Raw genomic sequence first — 24,395 nt, 5'->3', positions numbered from 1 at the left:
CTCCTTGTTGTCACTAACACGTTTCCACTGACGTGAAACATAAAACTTTCCCGCCCCGCCTGCTCCTCCTGCCTCCATCCCTCTCCTTTTGTTAAGCCTCCTGGCAGCACAAAGTGTCACCTTCCCAGCGTTTTTTAATATGAATGTGAAATTAGTGAGGTTTGCCCTTTCCCCTGGCGGACAGAATCCTCTGTTATTAAAAAGTAAAGCACTTTAATAATGAAAACTTTTTCTCTTTTTCCTGTGTTTTAACTGTTTAAAATTAATGAGAAGGGCATAACGGTTGTCAAAGCGATATTGAAAGCCGGGTAGCCAGGACCGAATAAGCACGAAAATCCCTCCAGAGTGTTAAATAAACAGTGCTTCAGCCCCCTCTGAATCCCTGTGTTGGTTATTGTATACATTCTGTAACAGCACTCAGAATAGATCTGAGCACCGGGGAGGCAGAAAGGTTTCAGAATTCCAATAAAGGCCTCAAATTAAAGACAGCCTGGTGCGAATTCCAGGAGAAAATTAAAGAGACCTCAAGCTTAAGTGACAGGTGACTTGCTTCTGTGTCACAACTGTCAGGGGATTTAGTGATAATATGGCAATATATTACAAAGGACTTTTCTTATTCCCCCCTTTAGGTTTCAAAATGAGGCATCTCTTCTTCCTGGTGCTGGGGGAAAATAAAAAAAAAAAAGAAAAAAAAGAAAAAAAAAAGTAAGACAAAAACGAGGGATAAAAAAGTAGGTGCATAATTTCCAAAGTGTGAGGTCAGTCCAAGAGATATAAACAAAAAACAAAGCAAATGGCAGGAAACATAATGTCCTCAGAAAACAGCTTCTCCCCTCCTCCCATCTCCACCTTGCCTTTTATCCCCTTCAGCCCCTTGAGACAGACCTCATTTTAAAATTGCACCCTAATGGGCATGAAAAAACCCCCCTGTGTTTGATTCCTGCCTTCCAGGGAGGTTCATTTAAAAAAAACCCCAAAAAAACACCCCAATAATAATAATAGAAAAATAAATCTAAATTTAAAACTGACTCAGAGGCAAACTGTGAAAATAAAACCTGCCCACGATGTGAGTGTCTGGACAGATCAAATAAACCAGTGCCACTGGAAGGGTAGGGAAACCATCCCATGTGCTTTACTCACACAAGCAAGCTTTAATCCTGCTTGTATCCTGCTTTGGATGAACAGGACAATTAATTTGAGACCCTTACACGTTTTTCCAAGATAAAAGCCTACCCCAGAGGTTTGCTTGATCTGCTCCCCACCTAAATTAGTTACATCTGTTAAAACAGCAGCACTATGGCCACTGTGGAGAAATAGTGGGATAGGAGAACTTTCTCTACCTTGTGATTCCTTAAAATCCTGTTCTGAGAGATCCTGAACCACTGGCAAAATGACTGTGGAGAATTACAGTATTTTTAAAGAAGGGAAGCAAGGAAGAAGTCTGGGTGCAACATTATTTAACCAGTTCAAGACATCAGGAAAACTCCCCCAAATGCCAACTCCACCAGGAAAACACACAGGTATTTCTGTCAGAAGAAGGAAACTTCCAGTGATAAAGATGGCAGGTTTTAGGTTTGAGAGATTGAGATAAGTACTGAAAACTTCTGATTTCATTAAAAGAATATGATAATGAAAAAGGAATTGAGACACGGTAAGACCAGACTGAGATAGAAAAGTTCATTTCTAAAACAGTAAAAAAAGAAAAAAAAAAAAAGGAGATAGGGGAAAGAAAAAAGCCACCAAAAAGCCTGGCTGTAACATCTCCTGCTTCCATTATACTTCAAAACAAAATGAAGGATTTTGTTTTAATAACAACTTTTTACTAACCTCCACACACCTTCTCTAGAACTCACCAAGTCCCCCTGCCCCCCTCCATAAAAGTTGAAAGATCAAATTTATTCTCTTTGTAGGCAGGTGAACATTCACACGCCCAGACATAGCCACATATATATTTTATATACCTAAATATAAAATATACATTTTACAGGCACTTCAGCTTGCTCCCTGGCTGCACACACAGAAGCCCAAAAAATACATGTTCCAACGTGGTACTTATAATGGACTTGAGTTGAGGCAATGAGAACTGAAGAGCATCATAATGAGGTTCCTGTGTGCACCTATAATATATACATGACTCGGTGCATGCAGAGCTGATCAGCAGAGCTCACACTCTCTCCAGTGGCAACACCACAACTGGATCAGCCTCAGTTCCTTGTGACACCTCTCTGTCCCAAGCAATGTCCCACTGCATTCCCAGCTTATTGCACTGTCTGTATGGCAAACTCACAGGATTTGATAGAGATTAACCCTCATCAAACCTTGGAAAATGCCCCTGCAGCCTTCTGAGGCAGCACTGCTGACCACTCACAGAGCCCTGATGGCAGTAAAACAGCTAACAAACAGAATGAATCTTGATTGTATTTAATACATTTTCCCAGGTAACTCCTGGTGGGGTCTATTTTATATTGACAGAACTGCTGCAGTTTCATCCCTATTAAACGACACAGAATTTTTTCCATGAACTCCATTCCTCAGTCCCAGTCCTTTCAGATTCTGAGTCACACAAAAATTGGTTATTCTGCGTTTATAAGTTCCTGCAGCAGATTAAGACCCTCCTACAGCCACTGTGGATATGTCTGAGCTCCAGTGAAGTCAACAGCACAGTCCCACTGTCAGAGGGAAAAGAGGAATTTAATCCCACCTTTGACTGCAAGTGAAAGGAAGCAGCTCCTTCTGTGCCACCTCCGTGCAGCACCTGCCATGGCAGGGCCTGCCCAGCAGCACAGCTGAGCCAAACCAGGGCAACAGCTCCTTTCAAACAGGGTTTGGGTTTATAGTTGTTGAAGGAAAAGGGGAAAGCCAAAAGTAGAGTATTGAAAAAAAAAAAAAAATCTATGCTTAAGTATGCAGACTGAATTACCAATTTGAGCAGTCTTGGGAGCAAGTAGGTTTTTTGTTAGGTTTTTATTGCTGTTCCAAAGGCATTTTCTCTTGCCACTTTTCAAGACTTAATTTCCTGGAACAAAATATGTTCTTTTTTTTTTTTTTTTGTCCGCTTTCCATGAAAAGAACATTTGTCCTAAAGCCCAGAGCAGATAACATTCTGCCCAACATCAGCAACAAATTTAAAGTGCAATTTCTGCATAAATATAATTGGTGAAAAACTCTCCAGAGGAAACCCAAAGTTACCCCCCTATAAGCACATTTGGGAGAAAAGTATTTACACACAGAAGAACCATTTAAAATAATTTCTTTGCATTAACAAAGCACAACTAAACTTTTATATATTTGCTGAGTTAAGAGGTCATCCTAGGCATGATCCAGGCATTTAAAATATAGGCATTTACAGGCTGATTTCAGCCAAAAACTGTGCAGTGGTGGGAAAGAGCTTTAAGTAGAGCTGCACAGAAAGCTCAGATCTGGCTTTCTGTGAGACACAGGGTGTGTAGGAACACTGAACATCTTTCAAAAGCATGTTTACCAAGAACACCACAGTCATCCCCGGGAAACAAGGCGGCTCATCCACGGTGTAACAGAGAGCACGAGCAGGGAAAACAGCATCAAGAGGGAAAAAAAGAGCTGCTGCATCATGCCTGACACATTCTTGACTTCCATTCAAAATGAGGGTTCTTGGAGGATTTAATTTGCCAGGATGCAGCAACGCCCGGGACATCAATTGCAAATGACTGAATTCTGTGAATTAGCAGCTTGAAGGCAGACCCAGAGCTGGTCCAAGTCAATAAAAAAGGTGCCTGACAACCCAGGGAGCTTTGGTTTAGGCTCCAAGTAAATATAGATGATAAAAAAAACCCATGTAACACATCACCAAATACATTTTCCTTATTTCTTCAGAGAAGTTTAGTGCCATTTGTCATCTCCAACAGTATTTTAGTGCAGAAAACCCAGGAAGAACAGAAACATTTGGGGGGGGGGGGGGAAAACCCCTAAGCTTTTGCAGCCAGAAGCCTTTATTGTTTTTTACAAAGATAACTGCTGAAGAGTTAGTAAGCAACTGCTTTTTGGGGACAAGAAAGTCTGGAAAATTGTGATATAAGGCAGTTCTGTAATTATTTGGACTGCCTGACATCATGGCTGTACCAATCCTCGTGTTATAAAGAAGCTAAGGCAGGAATACTCGTGGTGTTTAACCGGTAAATGAAAACTGGAGCAGTTCCAAATCAGCAGAGTAACTCACCTTCCTTCCTGGTCTGTGCAACTTGAAGCGATCATCTTTCATCAGGCTGGTTAACACCTTCTCCATCTTCATCTCAGAAACACTGAAGCAGCAAAGACAAAAATTACTATTTCTCCTACTTAGAAATACAAAGTGGAACAAGCCACAGACCGGAAACACTTGAGCAAAAAGACTGAGATTTACATGTTCAGCTTAAGGATTTATCTCTGAAATAAATGAAGTCTTAGCCCAGGCACTCCGTCAGCAACCCTCAAATTTTAACTTCTGTGAAATCTTGGCCCCAGTTAAACTCACTCTGTGTCACAGAGACACAGTTTCACCCACAATCCTGGCATGTGTTGTAAGTCACCAACACACACTCCAGTTCTAATAGAGCATCAAAATAACTGAGGGTGGACTTTCAGTTCACTCAAAGTCTCCTCAGCTCTCAACCAGAGGAACTGATTGAAGAAAAAATTCAGGTCTTTAATTACACTTCCATTATTTTCAGATTTTTTCTTTCCTTGCACTGAGAAGCACCAAGACAACTGGGAACCATCTGGTTACGTTTTCCACTAAAAGAAACTCCAGACAGAGTTGAAGCAGCTCATAACATTAATGCTGCTTGTAGATTTGCTTTGTAACTCTAAAGAATAAGATCTGCAACCTCCACCTTGAACCAAGAGGTTGTCAAACATTTCACTGTACATTTGATGCCACGGGCAGGGAGCAGGAGGTGTTTGCATTTGGTTGGTTGTGCAACTGTGAGAAAGATATTGACTGTGACACACAAACACAGAGGCTGGAAACGTGCTCCACTTACTTTGCTTCTTCTCCTACATCTTGTCTCCCCCAGTTTAGTTTCCAGAACCTCTGGAATAAGAGACACTCAACCCTCACTCAAGGGACTGAAATGCTTTGCTGTTTACATGCATTTGTTTCCACCCCTGTTAGAGACCATGCTCCCAAAATTATGAGCTAAAGCTGTGTAAAGACACAGCTCCTTCCTCTCATAGTGACTCAGAGGATAACAACAAAATCCCAAGGATCTTCTCCTATCAAGCCAATTCTCCCACACCTTCCTTCCTTCTGGTCACATCATCACTCTTTCCCACAAGACCTACATCATTCCAACTCCTGGCTACCTTGCCTGGGTCAAAGCTCAGAGACACCTCCCACAGGACACACTCACCCTCCAACTCATTTATAGCCTCAAAATCCACCTCTGACACCAGCTACACAGTTTGATTTCCTTCCCTGTTCTGAGAACTCACCTTCCCTCTCATCTGAAGTGCAAAGCCCAAGCCCAGCCCATTAGGGACCCCACAGCATTTTTTTCAAATGCAGGAGCCTCAGTCAGCTGTCCTAGCCAGGCTTCACACTGGGCATTTATTTTCATTCTGTCGACTCACATTCCTCCTGTAGACTCAACCAGATGATTTATTCTCCAGTCCTGCTTGCAAGACACTGCTGGGCACTGCTATGGCCCAGATATGGAAATGCTTACAAACCTGCTTCGTTTCCAAGCAAACAGTCCTACTTAGAGGTGCATTTACAGGAGACTAGGAATTCTTTGTCCTCTTTAACACTGTCTTATGGGGCACACACACACACACCAGGTGACAACACAGGAACAGCTGTGCAGCTCCAGGCCATTAATATTACAGCTGCATCCAAACTGGGCCCCGTTTCCAAGGGAATTACTCAGATTACAGAAGATGAAGTTTGTGGGCCCAAATTTTCAGTAATGGGCAAAGGTCATTTCTAGAAAAGATTCTTTTCCTTTTAATACCAGAATAAATCATAAATGCACAGAAGCCAAGGAGTTCATTTGGGATTACACCAATCTTAAGGAAGAGAGAAATCTTTGGGGTCCAACAGTTCTCAGATGGCCAGAAAGATGCCTGTGGGTTCTGAAAGGAAACACTGCTGATATTCTGCAATTTGTAAAGTAAGAAATTATAAGAACAAGGATACTGTTTTCACTCAAAGCTCTCTAAACACCTGGCTAGCAGGAATGGATGAATCTTTGCCATACTGTGTACAGTGATCCTCACCTGCTTCCCAGTCCTTCCCAGTTAAAGCAAAAAATACATTTACTTTTGCAATCTTGCCTTTTCAACCCCACCACAGCATAAGGAGAGGGAAAGAGATGGCCCAGAGGAACAGGGACAGGCCACAAGATCCTCCTGTATGGGAGACCAGCCCCACTGCTGTGCAGCTGGGAGATTCCTTCGCAGAGGACAGGGAGAAAGGCGGGGGAGCCATGGGGGAGAAAGGGAAATGGAGCATAAAACGACAACCGAGGGTTTTCTCTGTTTGGTTTTGCAACGTAGAACAGTAAATTAAAACATAAATGGCAACCACTTAAGCAAGAGAAAAGCAGGCCTCCCCCTCCCCACCCCCGGCAAAGGTTGCTTTGACGCCGCTATGAATGAAAATGTCAAACCTTTGACATTGATTTGTCGGAGTTGTCACCCCCTCTCCGATCCTCCCCTCGCCTGGCGCGATGCCAGCGCAGCAGAACAGATCTGTGAGCCTGGTTCACAGCGGGGAGCAGCCAGGGGAGCAGGGGAGGGGGGTCTGCACAACCCAGGAGAAGGGAGAGAAACGACTCGTGCCTTCACGGTGATGCCTTTTCCTTTATAAATTAGTTAGGTCGCCGTTAGGAGATAAAGAAATTATCTGATAGCTGTCGAGGCAGGCGCTGCGAGATTGCAGCTGAAGGGACTAAAAGAGACATAAAGGAAGGGGAAAAAAAAGTGAACCTCACAGACTTTCTTCTGCTTCTTGCCTCCTCCCTTTGAAGGAAAATCTGTTAGTTGCGCTCGGAGTTGAGATAGAACCTTAAAAAAAAAAAAAAAAAGAAAAAAAAAAGAGAGGAAGGAAAGAGGAAATGAGCAGAAAACATGAGTGTGCATGTTCTGCACACAGGAATTTACAGCTGGGGAGAGGAGCCACAACTTCGAGCCACACAAAGCCCGAGTAGAAAGTTGCAGCTTCCCCCGAGCCCCACCGGGAATTCCCGATCTCAGCAGAGCCAAAGTGAGATGGTTTTGGCAAAGGCTAACGCTGCTTTTCCACAGTGGAAGCCAAGGAGAGGCTTCAGGTACCGGTGAAAATTAATTGCGAGCGATTTCCAATTTCAAAGGCAGTCATCTCTAATTCCGAAGTGGATTTTCATCCAGGAACAAAGCCATGTCTGCTCTCATTACTTCCGACTCTCAACATTCCTGGACTTACTCCCATGCATGCTGGGGTGGGTGGAGGGGTTTAGGAAGAAACTCTGGGTCGGATCCTCATCTGCTGTAAACCAGCACAGCACCACTCGTTTACCCCAGCTGAAGGCTGCAGGGACCCATCTCACGCTTTGTCTTCTTCAAAATACATATTTTATGATGTATTTACATTTCAATAAACCCAGCGGGAATTTCATTTAAAAAAAAAAAAAAAAAAACCCCCAAAACGAATTAAAAAAAATTTTCACCACACGCGCTCATCCTTGACAAAAACTCGAGAGATTTAAAAATTAAGCAAAGAATAAAAAAAAAATTTTAAAAATGCAAACTCCAGTAACTCGTGCAGACCAAGTCAAAAGCTACAAAGACTTAGGGTAAAGAACAAAAATGAGCAGTGCTTAAGAGGCTCGGTGACAGTCCAACACATGCTGTCTTTCACCCTCGCACTGAATTAAATTGTCAGGATTATCACCATAATGCTCTGTTTATGAAGGGTAACGGCAATTTGTGCTGATGGCACTTGCTGCCTTTAGCTCCAAGCTGCCTTCCTGCATCTTCTCTGCAATTCATCAGCTCCCTGTTCTGTCCTGGTGCCCCTTCCCACATCCATGTGGGAAGAGCGGAGGCCACACGGCTGCGAGCGGGGCCGATGGCCCTCCCGTGCCAATTAGACACTTGCTTCCTTCCCTCTGAAGATGGGGGTCAAGGAAGGCAAATTGCACTCCCTTTTTGGCCAGTCCTTTATCTGCAGGGCAGCACGTTTTATGAAGAACATCAAACAAACAAACACGAAAAGACAATCCCCAGAGTTGTTCGGCTGCGAAAAGTGAAGGAAAAATAAATTCACGTAAACCTCCCCCTGCTCATTCAGAGTCTTCTACAGATTCCTGAAGACCATGGCCAGCTCAACAACAGGTCCCCTTAGCAGATGTAATTACCAGCCTGAGCAAACTTAAACTTGTTAAAAACCAACAAAATTGGATAAAAGCATGAACACTTAAAATAAAAAAGAGGGAAATTTCCCTCTCCTTCCCCTAACACTTCCAAAATGTTATAAAATAGAAAAATAGAACTTTCCACTTGGAGTTAAAAATTCACAATTATGTGGGATTTCACCTTTAAATGTCAGTGCTGTTTGTTACATGAAAAAAACCCCCTGTCAGCTTAGCCTTCCATGTCTTGCTGGTGTCTGCTTAATAGATAGTTACCTGGGATGATGGATGGCTCTTTGTTAGACCACTAAATGGCTCACAGCCTAGAATAAGCCTGTATTTACTGCCAACAATTGTTTGTTTCAAGGATGCAAAACCAAATTCGATTCCAAGCAGCTCCACCCGACAGAAACAAGAGAAATAAAAGAGAACTAATTTGTGCATGAGTTTACAGGGCTCCATCAACACTGGTACAACACTGAGGGGACTCTGCTGATGTTCTCAAATGCTGAGAGACAGCAGTGCAGGGAGCAAGGGGAGTCACACACACCCAGCTGAGGAGGCTCCAGACCCACCAGCACTCCTGCCTAGCAATGTGAGCAGCCAGTTGTGGGGTTTCCCCACAAAAGGACCATTGTGCAAGCAGAGATGGACTAAAATCTCACCATGTGTTGGCCACCAGGTACCTGACAGCCCACTGGGCAGGTCCTTACTGAGCCTGGCTTGCTCTCCTTGCTGTCTATTCCCAAGTCTAAGCCAGAGCTGATATGAGAGAAGCCTTCCCAAGGCTTGGAAGCACACTCCAATTTGGTTGCAGAGTCCACCCTCCCTTTTTGCCTTCCAGGACTGTCACAAAGCCACTTAAACAACACATCTTGGTCTATTACCTGCCAGGTATGACCCACATCTCCCCAGCAATTTCTCCACCAGTTCTCTCCTGAAGAACAAGCACAGTCTCTGATAATACCTCTGATAATATGGTGCCATGCAGGCAGATGGCCAGGGAGCATCTGACAGGCTCGTTTGACTCGTTATCTCCACATAGTCACGACTTGAACCCAGGGCCAGAGAGAAAAATATGAGGTGAAAAAGACCCCTGACTATGGTCTCCTCTCTGCCCCTCACCACACACACTCACTCACGCACAATCTGTCAGGCTGATGATTTTCACGCACTTCCCCTCTTCTCCTTTTGCTAGTCTGGGGCCAGTCCTGGATCACAAGAATTAATAAGTTCTTATTAAAACCTGCACGAGACACGGTCCCGCTGCAAGTGCCACGGAAGGTTAATTAGCAAGGATGAGCTGAAACTTTCGCTCGCGTTTCTGACTCACTTAATCTTGTGAGAAGCCAGCAAGCTGACATATCCTGCCTCCGAAGGCGCCAGGACAAGCAGGCTGTTCCCGTGGCAGCCAATGCGAGCCGTCCTCCCGATCCGGTGGATGTATTCCGCAGGTGAAGCCGGAGCGCTGCACTTCAGAGCGGGGAACACGGGGAGGGGAAAGGAGGAATTAACAGGACACGGCGTGTTAATTATAAACGAGACGCTCGCCCCGCTCATCTGGCAACAAAAGGGGATCTCAGCAAACCCCACTGTGGGGCTGCAGCTCCTGTGGAATTGGGTTGTTTGCGAGGTGCCCGTGGAACCGTCACTCAGCCCCTTCAGCTTTTTGACATGTCAACGTGACACGTTGGCCAACTCCCAGGTAATAGGACAGTTTCCCCATCTCGGTGTCTCTCTTTGCCTTTTACATTTTATTTCTGCACAGGCACGTCAGAAACCTGTTGGCTTCCCCTAAAAAAAATTTATATAAAATCAAATCTCGCAATGACCTCAAATCAAACAACTCCCAGGACTGCCCACACGGAGTGGGGAGTCGCCTGCTCTGGATTTGGGAGAAAAGCCACAAAATAAAAGGCAACTGATTCAAATTTGGAGTTGGGCTAAATTGCCTTGTTTGGATTAAAGCAAATCATAGCTGGTTACTGGACAGAATAAATCTAAGGGAGAGGAGGGAGTGCTTTCAGCAGTGTATGACACAGGTGGCAACTGTCTTCCCATGTAAAACTACCAGGCACTACAAAAATGTTGCTTAAAGACCCCCCAAATATAGCAGTGCCTCTCATTTACTTCACTGGGAATCAAAACTGCCCAGCCATCTGCAAGATCTGATAAAGGGTGACATATTTCCCTCCCTTTAACCTCCCCCTATTCTTGCCCCCCTCCTCTCTTTCCTGGAAAAATGAACAAGCACAGAGATACTGCTCAGAAATGAGCCCTCAGCAGTTTAACTGGAAAAAACCCAACAACCAAAGCCCACTCTAGTGTTTATACCTGTGCCCTCTGGCAAAGTTTCTACTGGCTAGAGGTGTGAGTAAGATGCTGTGAGCAATCTAATTGCTCCCTGCAGGTCCTTGCTCTTGGACACAGCTCTCAGGACAGCTGAGATTTCGCCTTCTGGACACACAGAAGTCTCCCAGGGCTTTAGGTAATTTGCACTGCGTTCTAACACTGGCAACTATATCTTTGGTTAAATTATATTAATATACAGATCTGGGAATTAAAGACTTCACTTCCTCAGCCTTCTCCAACTAGCTGGCTGATATAAAATCATTCTTTTTTATTTTTTTAAAAACACAAAAATCAAATCAAATTTGTTACCTGAAGGGATGAGGTAGAAATTAAAAAGCTTTGTTGAGGCTCTGTGCCTTGTTCCTTCTACCCAGGTGTCGCTTGATACACGAGAATCTCTGGATCAGTTTTTCCCCAATTCAACTAACCTTTTTTTAATTATAAATCTTTTATAGAAATGAAACCTGCCTCATGCTCTCAGCCTCCTCTTTGAAATGACAGGCTGCTATTTTTAAGGTTCAATCCATCTTCCTTAGTTTCTATTTTTTTTTTTCCCCAAAGACTACATTCCTGTCAACAGCAACACAGGAGTGTGGGGGTTTTGTTGGGCTTTTTTTTCAGGGAAAATCTGAACTATGCAGTTCTACTGGAAGCTGGATGCCTCAACCCAGCAAAGCCTTACTCCAAACACTCAGGTCACTGCACAGACACTATTGGGTTACTTGATGTTTAACATCAGGATTGCATTTAAACTCCTCATGGAACTCCCTCCCTGGAAAGCTCAGGAAAACAGAAACACAGAACTGCAAGACATGGCTGGTACTTCATAAGATTTGGCCTCCCGTGGGGGGAAATGGAGGGTGTTTCATCCCAGCCAGTGGAATATTATTCCACAGCTGGTAACACTGTGGAAGAGAAAATCAGACTAAAGATGTGGTATCCATGCTGTCTCCTCACCCTTAGTCCTGCAGTCAGGAGCACGTGGGTCTCCCACACTGGTAGGCATCAGCACCAAGACCAAAAAACTGCAGGAAGGTCCTGGACTGAAAAGGGATTTCCTCTGAGCACTTAAAACACACAGACACTCACAGCAAACCCACCTGTACGATCCATGTAACTTGAGGCAGGTCTAGTCCCCGTGCTGCAACATCCTTTAAAATTAATAAGGAAATTACTTTAGTAAAGATGCTTTGAAGATACCAGGAGAGTGACAACTCTTCTGGGATGGTAATTATGTCAGAAAGCAACTGGCTGTGCAAGAAGGAATTGTACGTGCCTAGTTTGGGGAGAGATGGACTGAAGGTCAGAAATAACACTGAGGGTTTAAAATTAGACTGCTGTTAACAGGCTAATACAATAACCAATGACCCACTACTATGGCCCAAAGCCTGGAGGATATAAACACACCTATTTCAGGAGGGTGGTGCTGAATTACAGCAGTTTGCTACAGTCATTTTACATTTTATCTCAGAGAATCCACTGCCTGAATGGCCTTTGGATCATCAGTTCGCTTCACTGATGAAAACAGGCCTACTACCCAAACAATGAGAGACAGAATTCAACTTCTGAAAGGCAACATCATCTTTGAGCACATCTTTCTCCACAGCAAGCCTAAGTACCAAAACCAGGTTGCTTATGATGAAAAGGGAAGGAAAAAAAAGGCAAATGGTCAAGGATCCCTGGCCTTGAGTGGAATGTCCAAAGATACACTGATCTCTACCTACAAATAATTAGTTGTTTCCTAGGTGATGGGCTGAATTTGAGGAGCAGATGACTTGCAGGTCACCTGGCCCTAAAAACAAAGGTCAACAAACAATTCAGCAGAATCTGTGGGAAGCTGGAGCACAGCTCAAGGAGAGGGGACTTCAGCTCTCCCTTAGATATGCACCAGTCTGGCTTTCATTTGGAGAAGCAAAATTCAGCTATGAAGAAAAGAGTCTGAAGCTGCTGTCAGGGGTGCTTTTTGATGTGCCAGCCAGTGAGAAAACCCATCAAATTGGAGGACTTGAATGAGACCCTTCAGTTATCCACAGCCAGAACAGCTCAAAAAACACACCTTTTCAGAGAGAAAAGAGAGTTTAAATACTGCCCAAAACGGAGAGTGCAAACACATTTCAATCTCCCCTCTTGAATTTCTGTTCATTAGTAATGTCCTCACATCCTCCTTGGATTTTACATTCACCAGGCGCAATAGCAGAGCAGGTGTGCAGATTTAACTCTGTTAGGAAATGTTTTGGAACACATGTATCTCTTAGCTAGTTGCAAAATAGAATATATTAAGGACCTAAGCAGGAGCTTAATGTACTAAAAATGTGTCAGCCACCCACTGAAGTGTTTTCATGCAACTCCCACACACGTTAAAAGACTGGGAAGCTGATGTTTTGGCAGCAAAGGCCTTCCCACAAGCACTAGCCAGGTTGCTTTGTGGCTCCAACTGCAGTAAAAGAGGAGACACTTTCCACAGCGCCCACTCCGAAATAACACACACTTGTGCTCCAACACGCTCATTAAGAAGCGACTTGTTCCCAGAGTCAGAACGAACAGATGTACAAAAAGCCATTTAAAGGAGGTTGGAGAAAATAAATCAAGAGAAGTCGGGGAATGTGTACGGCAGTTACCGGGATAACAAGACTATAAACTCTACAGCACGATCAGACGGGAGCGCTGACGTCTGACTCCGAGCTGCCGGCTCTGTTCTTCCACGCTGACAAGCCTTTGGTCTTTTCCTTTGCTGTGCTCTTCCTCACACCCAGGAGGTGAGGAAAGGCTGTCTGATGAGAGGGCTCTGACCCTGCGACAGGGTCAGTTCCCCCAAACCAAACCAACAGCCAAGCCCTCCCTGTGGTCAAGAGAAGGCAGCTCCAACACGGGAAGGAGCAGACAGCAGAGGTAGGAGCCACCCCTCTAATCTATCCAGACTTTCTCCCTCCTTCCAAGATACATTTTCTCAACACCTCAGGTTGGAAAATCACTGCCACAAACAGCATTGTTCTCATGTGCATTTGCCAGAGTTGAAAAGAATAACCAAAAGCCTTACAAATAGCCAGGGACAACACTTAGGAGAAGGCTCTCTCCCATCATCAGCCTTGTATTCACTGTTGCTTTCACAATTGCCACCAAATCCCCTCAGTCCTTACTGACACACATCAGCAGCTATTCTCCTGGGGTTTCACTTGGCTTTCTTTCACAAGTCTCTTGGGATTTACTGGTAATTGGAGTGTTTTGCAAACTCTCAAAGATTCCTCAGTATCAGTCCACCTGTGTCTCCTGTAGCTCCTTTTCCTCAAAGGCCCCAGCAGACAGCAGGAAGGTAGAACTAGGGTAAAAAGTTGGAGTTGATTTGCTTTCCTCTGCTGGCAGAGCCTGTGAGCTTCCACTTCTCAGAATTTTAAAAAATTACTTGTGGGTCAGCTTAGCAGGAGAATACAGCTCAAGAAACAATTACCCAGTTTCACTAGCACACATTTATTCCATGCACAGAAGCACTACCCTGCTGCCAGTACTCTTTCAAGAAGCCCAATAGATTTCCAATGTTCCTCTCTTCCACCCATCAGACATTCCCCTTTCCGTGCATGACCTTACACCACCATTCCTTAATTACAGGGAAATCAAGGATATGACACCTTGGCAGGTCACTGCTGACTCCTTTCAGTGGGCAGTGGAAGGCAGAATTTAGTGACCACCTCATGGGAGCGAAGACAAATAACCTACACCAGTGCAATTTTAAAGAAAGCTCAGATGCCAAGTAAACACTATAATCTAAAGCCCTGACCACATTCCTGCCCTGATCCCAACTGCAACACAGAAGGGCACAGGATTGAGGAACAATCCACCTGGGGAACCCCAAAAAGGTTGAAATTTCTGCTTCTAATAATTGATGCTACCAGCCTGTGCCTGTGGGGTACAGGGGGTGGGTGCAATGGAATGGGGGTACAGAGGGTGGGTGCAAGGGAACAGAGAACTAAAGGGCCACCCCAAAAGCAAGGCCTATCACTGCAGAAGATCAGAACCAACATGGCCACTAAAGTTTTGCGAGGGCCTTGGTTTTGCTCAGTCCCTCTCACACAATCTAATTAGGGCAAAGGAAATTGCTAAAGTTGCTTTTGAAAGACACTCAATGGTGAGGTCTTGAAGGCCCTGAGCTTGACAATTGGCTGCCTACATGAGGCCTAGAAGTACAGATGGAAGGCAGCTTGCTCAGGTGCCAGGCTGTCAGTTGGATTAAAATGACTCATTTATTTACCAAAGAAGCTCACAAAGTGCTTTAGCTAACAGGCAGAGAGGGCCTAACGGCTCTCCAAGCTGGGGAAGAAGCTCTCGCGCCTTCCCGGCCTGCCAAAAGTCATTACTGCCGAGTGTGGAAAGCCATCAGCAGGGTAGAGACCCCCGTCGGCAGGGTGACAGATTGGGCTGCGTAATCAGAGGAGGAAGGGGAGAGCACAGAAGCTGTCAGAGGCGAAAGCTCTTGGCTGGGGCCGCCAGAAAACTGGCAAGATGAGTTAGCGTGACTGAGTAAACAGCAAACAATCTCCAAATGATCTTTCCTCCCTCCCTGGAAGAGATGAACTTGTTTAAAAGGCACGTCCCAAAGGAAGCCGCAAAGAACTTCGGTGAAGGAGAGAGAGAAATAAATCTGGATGAGACCCTCTGAGATGCGCGGCCCTTCTTTATTTTCTTGTCTGCCAGCTTATATTGTCTGGCAAAAATATTTTATGGAATATATTAATATACATATGACATAGAGCAAATTAATAAAAGGAACAGCAGGTCCCATTGCTTACTAGAGCGGAAAGATGGGTGGAGAACATGGCATAAGGGACAAGGGAAGGACGGCAACATTATTTGTGTTGCTCTTTCGTGAGCCAGGTTTCAAAATTTTGTGGGCACAAAACGTGATTTCGCGGTGAGAAGAACAGAACCATCTTTTTGCAGAATGTTTTTTTCGCCGATATGAAGGAAAGTGTCAGAAAAAAGCAATGCCCTCGGAGGCAGGAGGTGGTCACAGTGCCTGGCTGCCCTTTGGACATCTGCGTTGGGGAGGCACCTGTAATGTGGGACTGGTGCAAAGTGTATCTCTATATTAAGGTGTCCATATGGTCCCCATTACTGTGGTAACAGGCCACCTCCTGGTTTCAATGCATTTGTCCTCCCAACATCTCTGTAAGATAGAACTGTGCTACTTTCCCCATTTTGCAGATGGGGAGTTGAAGCGCTGAGAGATTTTGGACTCAGACACACAACTTACTGTGCTTAACGTGCTGACCCTGTGCCAGCTGAGCCATGGTCACCATAACCCTCAGGATCTGCATCCCTGCCTTGCAGGAAATGCAGAGTGGCTTAGATTGAAATGGAGGAGGGTTATGATGAATGTGTTACCTTACACCACCCTCTTCATGGCAATCCAGGTTAACTCACGTTACCTCCCAGTTGTGACAGGTCTGGGGCAAACTCAACTATCACTGCTCAGCTGACATGTGGCTACTTGCCTTGTCATCCCAATTTCATATCCACCTGCACAGAGTCTGTGGCATGGCAGAAAATCAAACCACATCTCCAGTGTCTCAAGAGGGGAATCCCATCCACTGGGATTTCTTTATCCAACTTCTTCTTCCTACCTTGTGTCAACAGCTGTACGCTTCCTGACAGATTTTTCCTGTCACAGGCTGCATTTCCCCTTCAAATGGTCTCACCCAGGAACTGATAGCCCAGAGATTGCAATGATTCTGCCTTCTCTTTGTCTGAAATTGAGCATTCACCATCTTTCCAAACTCATTAAATTGGAATTTCAATAACAAGATATGCACCTGAAATTTCTCAGATATAGGCAGCATGTGCATGAAGCATAACAAAGTTTAGCTATTTATTTTTTGGAATTTACCAAACACTTTTTATCTTCAAATCACTGAACCTACACCACTGAATGATCTAAGCTTTGCCATTCTTCTCAATTCAGACACTGAAGTATTACCTCTGCATACAAGGAAACCAAGTTATAGTTACAATTATGCATAGCAAGGATGCATTTTGACCTTGATCAAACCACTGAAAGGTCCTGCACACAAGCAGGACCAGGACTAGCATGTAACAAGTACCATTTTAGAGCTGATATAATATAATATATAATTTGGCAATGCTAAATCAAACACTCCCATACACATGGCAGTCCTGGGTTGAACTACAGGCATAAAAATAAGAGAAAATCCAGCCCCTACTCTCTGAACAAAATTGCAACTGGTTTCCTTTAAGAACAGTGTGCTGCAAGAAGAGGAGTCATTTCAGAGCTGGAGAGGGTTTCTCAGCTCTAATTACTCCCGATCGCTGTAATTTACAGGTTTGCGGTGGGTAGAAATCGCCAAGATTCACACGTTTGCAGATCAACAGCTGCCACTATTAGAGAGCAAATCGTGCAGCCTTCTGCACCACTGCAGCAGGCTGTGGCACCCACAGGTCAGCAACGAGAGGGGAAGGTGCCACCACACAAGGGTGCCAGCAAACTCCCTCCGCGCCCCTGGAAGAAGCTTGAAGGGCACAGGGCGTGGAGAGCAACAGAGTATGTGCATTTGCAGTGACCCCCTTCTCTGGTTGGGCTCCCCTTCCACCCCTGTAGGTGTTTGGTTTTAACCCTTGAGTAGTTATTAAGATGGGAAATATCACATTACATCCAATTTTTCTGGCAGTTATGGGGTATGCTACAAATCAGGATTGTATCCTACTGGCTGCATGTAGAGGGCAAGGCTCCAGCTTCAAATGAACAGATTTTTCCAGATATAAGGCCATGCAAAATACTTAGTGGTCTCTGTATAAGACATCTGTGCATGGTACCTTGCAGTAAAAGATCATATAACAGTTTGCAAAGAGGGCTCCAGTCCTTACTTAACATATGAGATGCAGAAAAAGGAGATGACTTTCCTCAAGGTCAGACAGAGCTGGAATCAGAGCTCAGTGCCAAATCCTCTGGTCTACCATTAGGTATCAGACAGGCCCATTAGTGTGGAGCTGCAAAGGGACTCCAAGTTACTTACAGTGCAAAGCAAGACCCCGGTCTTGGATTTTAGGAACTCCTGGAAGACCTCTGTTCTTTCCTAGAAGATTGAAAAATAAAAATTAAAAGACTGCTTATGCAGATTGCAATCAAAGACAAAGCAAATTAGCTAAAGTAACAATTTAACAACTGTGTACAGCTTCAAAAGCAAAGGAATTGGCCTCATGAGTTCCAGAAAGACTCTTCCTACAAATGGAAAAAAAAAAAATCTGTGGCACACAGGTGTGATGCCAGGTAGGAAGGAACAGTGTCTGGGGAAGGCTGGATGCATTTGGTCAAAACAAAGCAGCCAACACCTCCATGGTTTGCACAGAATCACAGCCTGTGTATGCCAAAAAGCAGGAACAGTTTTACATGGACAGGGGATCCACAAAGGATTAGGCAGCACCAGCAGAAGGACTGGCACACTTTGTGGGCAACACAGGCTTTTGTGAGTGCAAGGAAAAGCTGGACATGTTCACTGCTGTCTGTCCAGTCACACGATGGGCAGGATAAGCCCATTTTGTTGACACAGTGATATAATCACATCACAAGAGATCAGGCTCATCATGTGCCCAATGGGCCGTGCAGACAGCCCTGCACTGACTCCGGGGTTATTAAATATCAGCGACGCTCAGCTGCTCATGTGAACTGCTGTGGGACAAGACTTAGAGTAATAGGGCTGGAGAGATGAGAGCTTGGCCAGAACCCCCTGTCCAAGGGGTTAAGCAGGCAGGACTCCTGGGCTCTGCAGGCAGCTCCCAGGGCACCCTCCTTCAGCCCTTCCCTCATACTGGCAAAAGCCACCAACAGGCTGCAGACACTGGGACAGAGGCTGTTCCTTCCAACGAGTTTCAGAGGCAGGTGCTCCCCAGCCTTGTCCCCATCACGGGTCCTGCACCAGCAGAACTCCTGCAGCCCCCACTTCCAATATGGGCTCAGGCCCCCAGGCAGGGCCAGCCACAGCCCCCAGATCCCAAATTATCCCACCAGCAGTCTTTGAGCTACTAACCCCAGAACTGCAGGAACCCAGTACAGCTCCTCAGTTACCTTCAGAAGCCTCCTGCTTTGCCAGTCCCCAAACCCAAACCGTCCCAAGCACACTCTTGTCAGCTTAGCTGACAACTTTGGGGGCTGTTTTTAACTTGATAAAAGCCACAAAAACTGACTCCCCAACTCACATCACATCCCAATGATATCTGCTGCCTGACAAGACAATCTCTGAGCACTAATAACCAAAGGCCTCAGCAGCACTTGGTCTTTGCTCGCCAGTACCACCTCTGCACCTACACTCTGCAGTTGTAGGAAACAACTGCACACACACAATCCCTTGATCTGGTTCCATTTGCTCTTCTGCTTTTCAGAGCTTAGGTCTTCTCTGGCCTCAGAAACACCAAACCCCTTTCCTTTCTGCGCCCTCCTTCCAAAACATCCTTGCTCCATGTTTCAAACCTTCCTTCCCAGAGTTCTGGCTGGGAGGCAAGCGAATGGCCTGTTATGCTGATGATACAGAAGAAACCTCACACACTTCACTCCCAGCTAGAGGTACAAAGAAGGGAAACTTGGGCCCTTGCTTACACACTGAACCCTCTGCTGACAAAAATTAAAGAAGAGAGCACGCTGTATCTTGTTGACAATGACAGCAGCCGTGCTCAGCAGTACCATATGGGATCCACAATTTAGCTCCATTAATGCTCTTAATTTGAAGACATCAAGCACTAATTACACACTGGGTACTAAAAAGGCAAAACCCTTCCCCTGGTGCCAGCTACTTAGTGGTGTTCTGTTGGCTTAACAGCTGGTCAGGGTAGAGTTGGGCCAGACCAGGCCTGCTCACTTGCTCAGGCAGGCAGGTTGAGGAAAGGCCAGACTGCAGGGACAGCAAAGCACATGTTTCTGGTCTCCACAGGATGGGAATGAGTGAGAAAAACAATGGCTCTTCACCTCTTGCTTCATCAGAAGAGCTCTATTCATTTACCATCTCTGCTGTGCAGCTCAGAGTAGAGTGGCAACTCTCTCCATCACAGACCAAGGGCAGGATCGGGGCTGAACCTCCAAGGGAGGTCTCTCAGCTACTCAGGGGAACTCTGCAGTGACAGCTCATTTGACACAGTTCTCCTGGCCTCTCAGCCCTCTGAGAGGGCTCCGACCTCTTCACTCAGGCCTATCTGACTAGAACCTAAACCTATTTTGAGGTAATCATTGTTGTATTGCTATTATTCCATCTAGGGAAAGGAGCAATCTGTCAAGACACTGTTCTTCAAAACCAAAGCCAAACTGCTCCATCCTCATCTAATGGGGGCAACCTATTAGGTGGTAATGTTTCAGGGCTTGGGCAAGGTTTTCCTTTGGCATTAAAAGTCTGTCTGGACTGCATGAGAGAGAATCACAGGTCATAATGGACATTGTGACCACAGGATATAAATGGTTTAAGTGCACCCACTGGGAATAGAGAAAGGCTGCCTCAGCCTGCTGAAATAACACCTCTTGCCTCTTCAGCTGTGCTTTCCAGATACAGCTACCAAGGTACTTCCCAGAAATGGGACAATATCCTTAGTCTCATTAGCAGATGGAAGAGTGAGGCCCCTAGAGGTGAAATGACTCTCTGTCCTCTCTTCTGCCCTCCTCCCCAAAATAGCCACATAATAAATCATAGGGAATAAGGAATAAAACTGCGTATCCTGACGTTTTGGGAATGCTTACTTCCTGTTCCATGTCGCCGTGCAGACGGAGAAACTGTAAGGACACGGAGGAGGGAGATGAATGTCCAGGTTGTTCCAACTCTGGCCCTCCTGCAAGGACCTTTACAAGGAGATCATAGTAGAATTCCACTTGTTCACAGCTGGAGAAAAAGATGATCATCTTGTGGTGTTTTTCAAACTGCACGAAAAACAAGAGAATTGCACATGACCACTTCCACAGGACTCTCCCAATTCCCTGATCACTAAAAGATCCCAGTGGTTTACACTTCTGGGGATATAATTACATGGAAAAAGGATTACAGAGTTTGACACCAAATAGTGAGCTCACAAAGGAAGTGTGAGTACACATCTCACTGCCAGCACAAAAGACACAACAGCACCTCAGCTCTCTTGTGGTTCAAGATGCACTTCAAAGCCCTGGATCTAATCCATGCTGCCCTCGACAGAAGAACAGATAAAGGAGCTGGAAAGGGCAAAGGGCTACTTAGTAATATAAATGCAAACAGAATCTCACCTTGCATTTCCCAAGGATAAAAGCTGCTAATGTGACAAGCCTCAGTTTGCTGGGGACCATCATGAAATACTGCTTGAGTTTCTCTGGAACAGCAAAGTTTTCCTGCTCCATGCAGTTTGATGAACTACTGGCTTCTCTATCCTTTTGTGATGCTGGTTTGAGCACCTTCTGGATTTCATCTGCTATGGAAATGCTGACGGGATCATTCAAACTGATATCGGCCAGTCGAGCTACTCCTGAACCACAGAAAGGGAGAAACACATGAGGCCCAGCCTGGTCCAGTCTGGGGTGTGAGGATGTGTTCACAGACACCAAACAATTCACACAATTCCAGTGAAAAGGAGTGAAGGGCAAGGACCCAGTGAGCCATGCCTATGCCACTGACAGAACATCTCCACAAGCCTCAGACTTAGCAGGGCTTACCAGGCTGAGCTGCTGTTGACTCCATCAAAACCTTCACAAGACACTACTTCAGCCAACTGTGCTATTTCACAGCACATAAATGTCTTTACAGACAGACAGCATTTGGCAGTCCTGGTTTTAAATGTGTGTGTGGGAAAAAAAACAACAAATCTTCACTCTCTCAAGAGTGCAGGAGTCATGAGGCCTGGCTCAACTCCTGCCTAAGGAACTGAGTGCTTGGATGATACAGAGCAAATCACACAACAGCTCTCTTGTCATCAGCTTTCTGCCTTAATTCTGCATTTGCAGAGCAAAGAAGCCAATCAGTGCTTTCCAGGTGGCTTTGCTCTCAAATTTGGGAGACATATGTAAGGGCCATATAAATATATACACTGATAGCAATTCAGTGCTGAAGGACAAGTGTCACAAGCCAAAGAAATGAACAGGCATTATTCCACTTCTGCAAAAAGCTTCAAACTGGGCTGTAACAGTCAGACTCAATCAAGTATTTTGCAGTTGCCTGTGCATTATTCAGCTAAAAGAGTGTCTCCAACCCACCTTCTGTGAGGGTGGCTGACAGCAGGACATTCTGACGTGTCTCCCTGTGGGCATTTAAAGTGTTGAGTATCACAGCCACATCCTTCTCAAAGCCCAGGTCCAGGATCCTACAAAAACAGCAGAAGGGATACAAAGTGCTGTAGGAAGGAATGAGGAGAAAGTCTTAATACTACATGACATCTTTGCAATGAATAATTGTACAACAATCTGTCCAAAGCGGGTATTTCTTCCTAATCCCAGACATCTGGTGCTTGGCTGAGGCCACTGAGCATGAATGGCTTAAGATCACACTTTCAGTTGTATTTTTTTTAAATATTTAGTGAATTATGATGCAGAGGGCATATTAGTCATTTTCCATATCTAAACACTTGGAAGTTTACCTGTCTGCTTCATCAATAATGAGCCACTGAGTGTGACGGAAATGAATACATTCTGTGGACTTGATGTGATCAACCAGGCGACCAGGGGTGGAAATGAGGATATTTATCCCTTTACGTAACCTGTTTAGATTTAAAAACAAAAGAAAAAAGAAAATCCCTGTAAGAAAAAGAAAGAAAAAACCCCAAAACCACATAGGTTACCAGTAACTCTGGAACAGGAAGCCAGAGTGAGGAATTGGAACTTACAGAGGGGAAAAAGGACCACAGTAAAATCAGATTTAATCAGATTCTCACTGATTAAAACTGAAGTTTCTTGCACAGCTAAAATTTATTCTTGATCATCACTGATACTCTGATACTCAGAGGCATACTCAGTGAGAAGGACAGGGTGGAAAGAAATATCAATATTAAAAAAATCTAATACACCTGAGCTAGATTTTCCTTTCTAATTGAGTACTTGTTTTACTGCAAAGAGTAAACTTCTTTTTGTGTATGCTTATATAGAGAGAAATGAAAATTCCATTTTGGATTACCAGCTTACAATTCAATTTTTAAAAAGGGAAAAGGAAGGGATTTTTAACACCAGGAAATCTCTTTTCCAGCAAGCAATTTCCCCCATAACAAATACTGTAGGCAGCACTCGGTGGTAAGCAAATACAGGAGTTTGTCAGAAGAGGAAAAAAAAAATACTGACAGAAGAGATCATCTTCTCAGAAGGCTCATCAACATTTTAGAAACAGATCCAACTGGGGGAAGTGAATGTTTCCTGCTGACCCAGTCACAGTGTCTGTGTAAGATCCAGGGGGATCACAGCTTGATCCAAGCTCACCATCCTCTCTCCCAGTAGGAAAAACACTCAGAAGATGAGTAACAGATAAAGACACTGTAGAGCAGAAGGACCCAAAATACAGTTTAAGAAGTTGGCTTCCTACCTGGCTTTTTCTGATTTTCTCTTTTCTCCCCCCATTAGCACTCCAGGCACAATCCAGGTAAATGGCTACAGGAAGGAAAACAAGACCAGTACTGATTTCTCTCAATAAAGAGACAAAGCCTAATCAAAACATCATGTTTCTTGGCAGAGAAAGGACTGGGGGCTGATAGCAGCATGTATTTGATGTGATCTAACAGCCAGTCTCCATGCACTCTCTAACCCACAGCTCCCCATCAATGGCACCTTTAGTTCTAGCCAGTAACTCACTTCCCACATCGTCCAAGAAGATGGAACTTAAATCGGTTTTGCACTGCTTCCAATCACATTATAATATTTCTTTTCCTTCTCCCCATGTAGCCTCAATGTTCAAAGACAAGCCACAATGCTATTTTTTCATCTTGCCTTTAAGCAACATCTTGCTGTGGCCAAGGGAAACTTCAGAAAAGCACAGGACTTACAAAGTTTATAGACACACCCCCAGACCTACGTGCACACAGTGCCCGTGTCTGTGAACATGAAATGTCAGTCTCACTGATACTGCAGGAGTTTTTGCCTCTTACTTTAATGAGGTCCAATCCTTCACTGAATCTACTATTGCCCAGTATTTACAGGGGAGATAATCAAAGCACAGCACTGCCACTGCCTCACTCGGGAGCAAACCCAGGAGAGCAGCAGAGCAGGGGCTGCACACGGGTGTGACTGGGAAACAGGCTTAAGTTTGCACAGGTCACTGCTTGCCAGAAACACTCCTACAAAAAGAGTTTCTTTTAAAGGTTTAAAGCAAGGAAGATATCCAAGCAAGTTGGCATTACAGGAATTGCGTCAGGAGCAGCTCAATTCGCTTTTTTCTCCCTTGGTACTGACATAATCACATCACACCCTCCAGTTAAGCAGCCCCTCCAAGGGCCAGTCAGATCATGATCTAAAACTCCTCTGGGTCACTATGACAGTTTACACACTGGATTTCATGGTTACTACATATCATATGTAAGAAAAGCTAAAAGGGGTCAACCCAGACTGACCAGACTTCACCCTTTGAAGGAACATCAGAAGTCCACTATAATAACTCCTAATTACTATGGAAGAAGACTGAAGTACTTTAAACCCAAGCACAACAAAATCTTACTTGGTAATTCCAGCACTAAAAAAAGGTTTGGGAAGTCTCATCATTTCAAGGAAAAAAAAAAAAG

The 24,395-nt window shown here is 44.7% G+C and overlaps 1 protein-coding gene across 2 annotated transcripts in view; it reads right to left on the bottom strand.

Annotated features, from left to right (window-relative positions):
- The window catches only part of DDX31 (DEAD-box helicase 31), a 46,915-nt gene that overhangs the window by 16,447 nt on the left and 6,073 nt on the right, over positions 1 to 24,395 (bottom strand). For both annotated transcript variants that reach the window (XR_003528709.1, XM_027650025.1), the window contains exons 9-17: positions 23,207 to 23,271; positions 22,275 to 22,394; positions 21,895 to 22,001; positions 20,935 to 21,170; positions 20,422 to 20,598; positions 17,720 to 17,779; positions 11,798 to 11,848; positions 9,679 to 9,818; positions 4,196 to 4,277 (exon numbers count right to left, since the gene is read on the bottom strand). Coding sequence is in view for 1 of the 2 variants with exons in the window: in XM_027650025.1 (XP_027505826.1) it covers positions 4,196 to 4,277; positions 9,679 to 9,818; positions 11,798 to 11,848; positions 17,720 to 17,779; positions 20,422 to 20,598; positions 20,935 to 21,170; positions 21,895 to 22,001; positions 22,275 to 22,394; positions 23,207 to 23,271 (1,038 nt within the window). In the remaining variant the exon portion in view is untranslated. The remainder of the gene's footprint in view (positions 1 to 4,195; positions 4,278 to 9,678; positions 9,819 to 11,797; positions 11,849 to 17,719; positions 17,780 to 20,421; positions 20,599 to 20,934; positions 21,171 to 21,894; positions 22,002 to 22,274; positions 22,395 to 23,206; positions 23,272 to 24,395) is intronic.

The sequence above is a fragment of the Corapipo altera genome, unplaced genomic scaffold, assembly GCF_003945725.1.
Source record: "Corapipo altera isolate COAL_440 unplaced genomic scaffold, ASM394572v1 268, whole genome shotgun sequence".
NCBI classification, from domain to species: Eukaryota; Metazoa; Chordata; class Aves; order Passeriformes; family Pipridae; genus Corapipo; species Corapipo altera.
The sequence above is the reverse complement of the archived record's forward strand: the minus strand, read 5'-3'. Positions and strand labels throughout refer to the sequence as shown.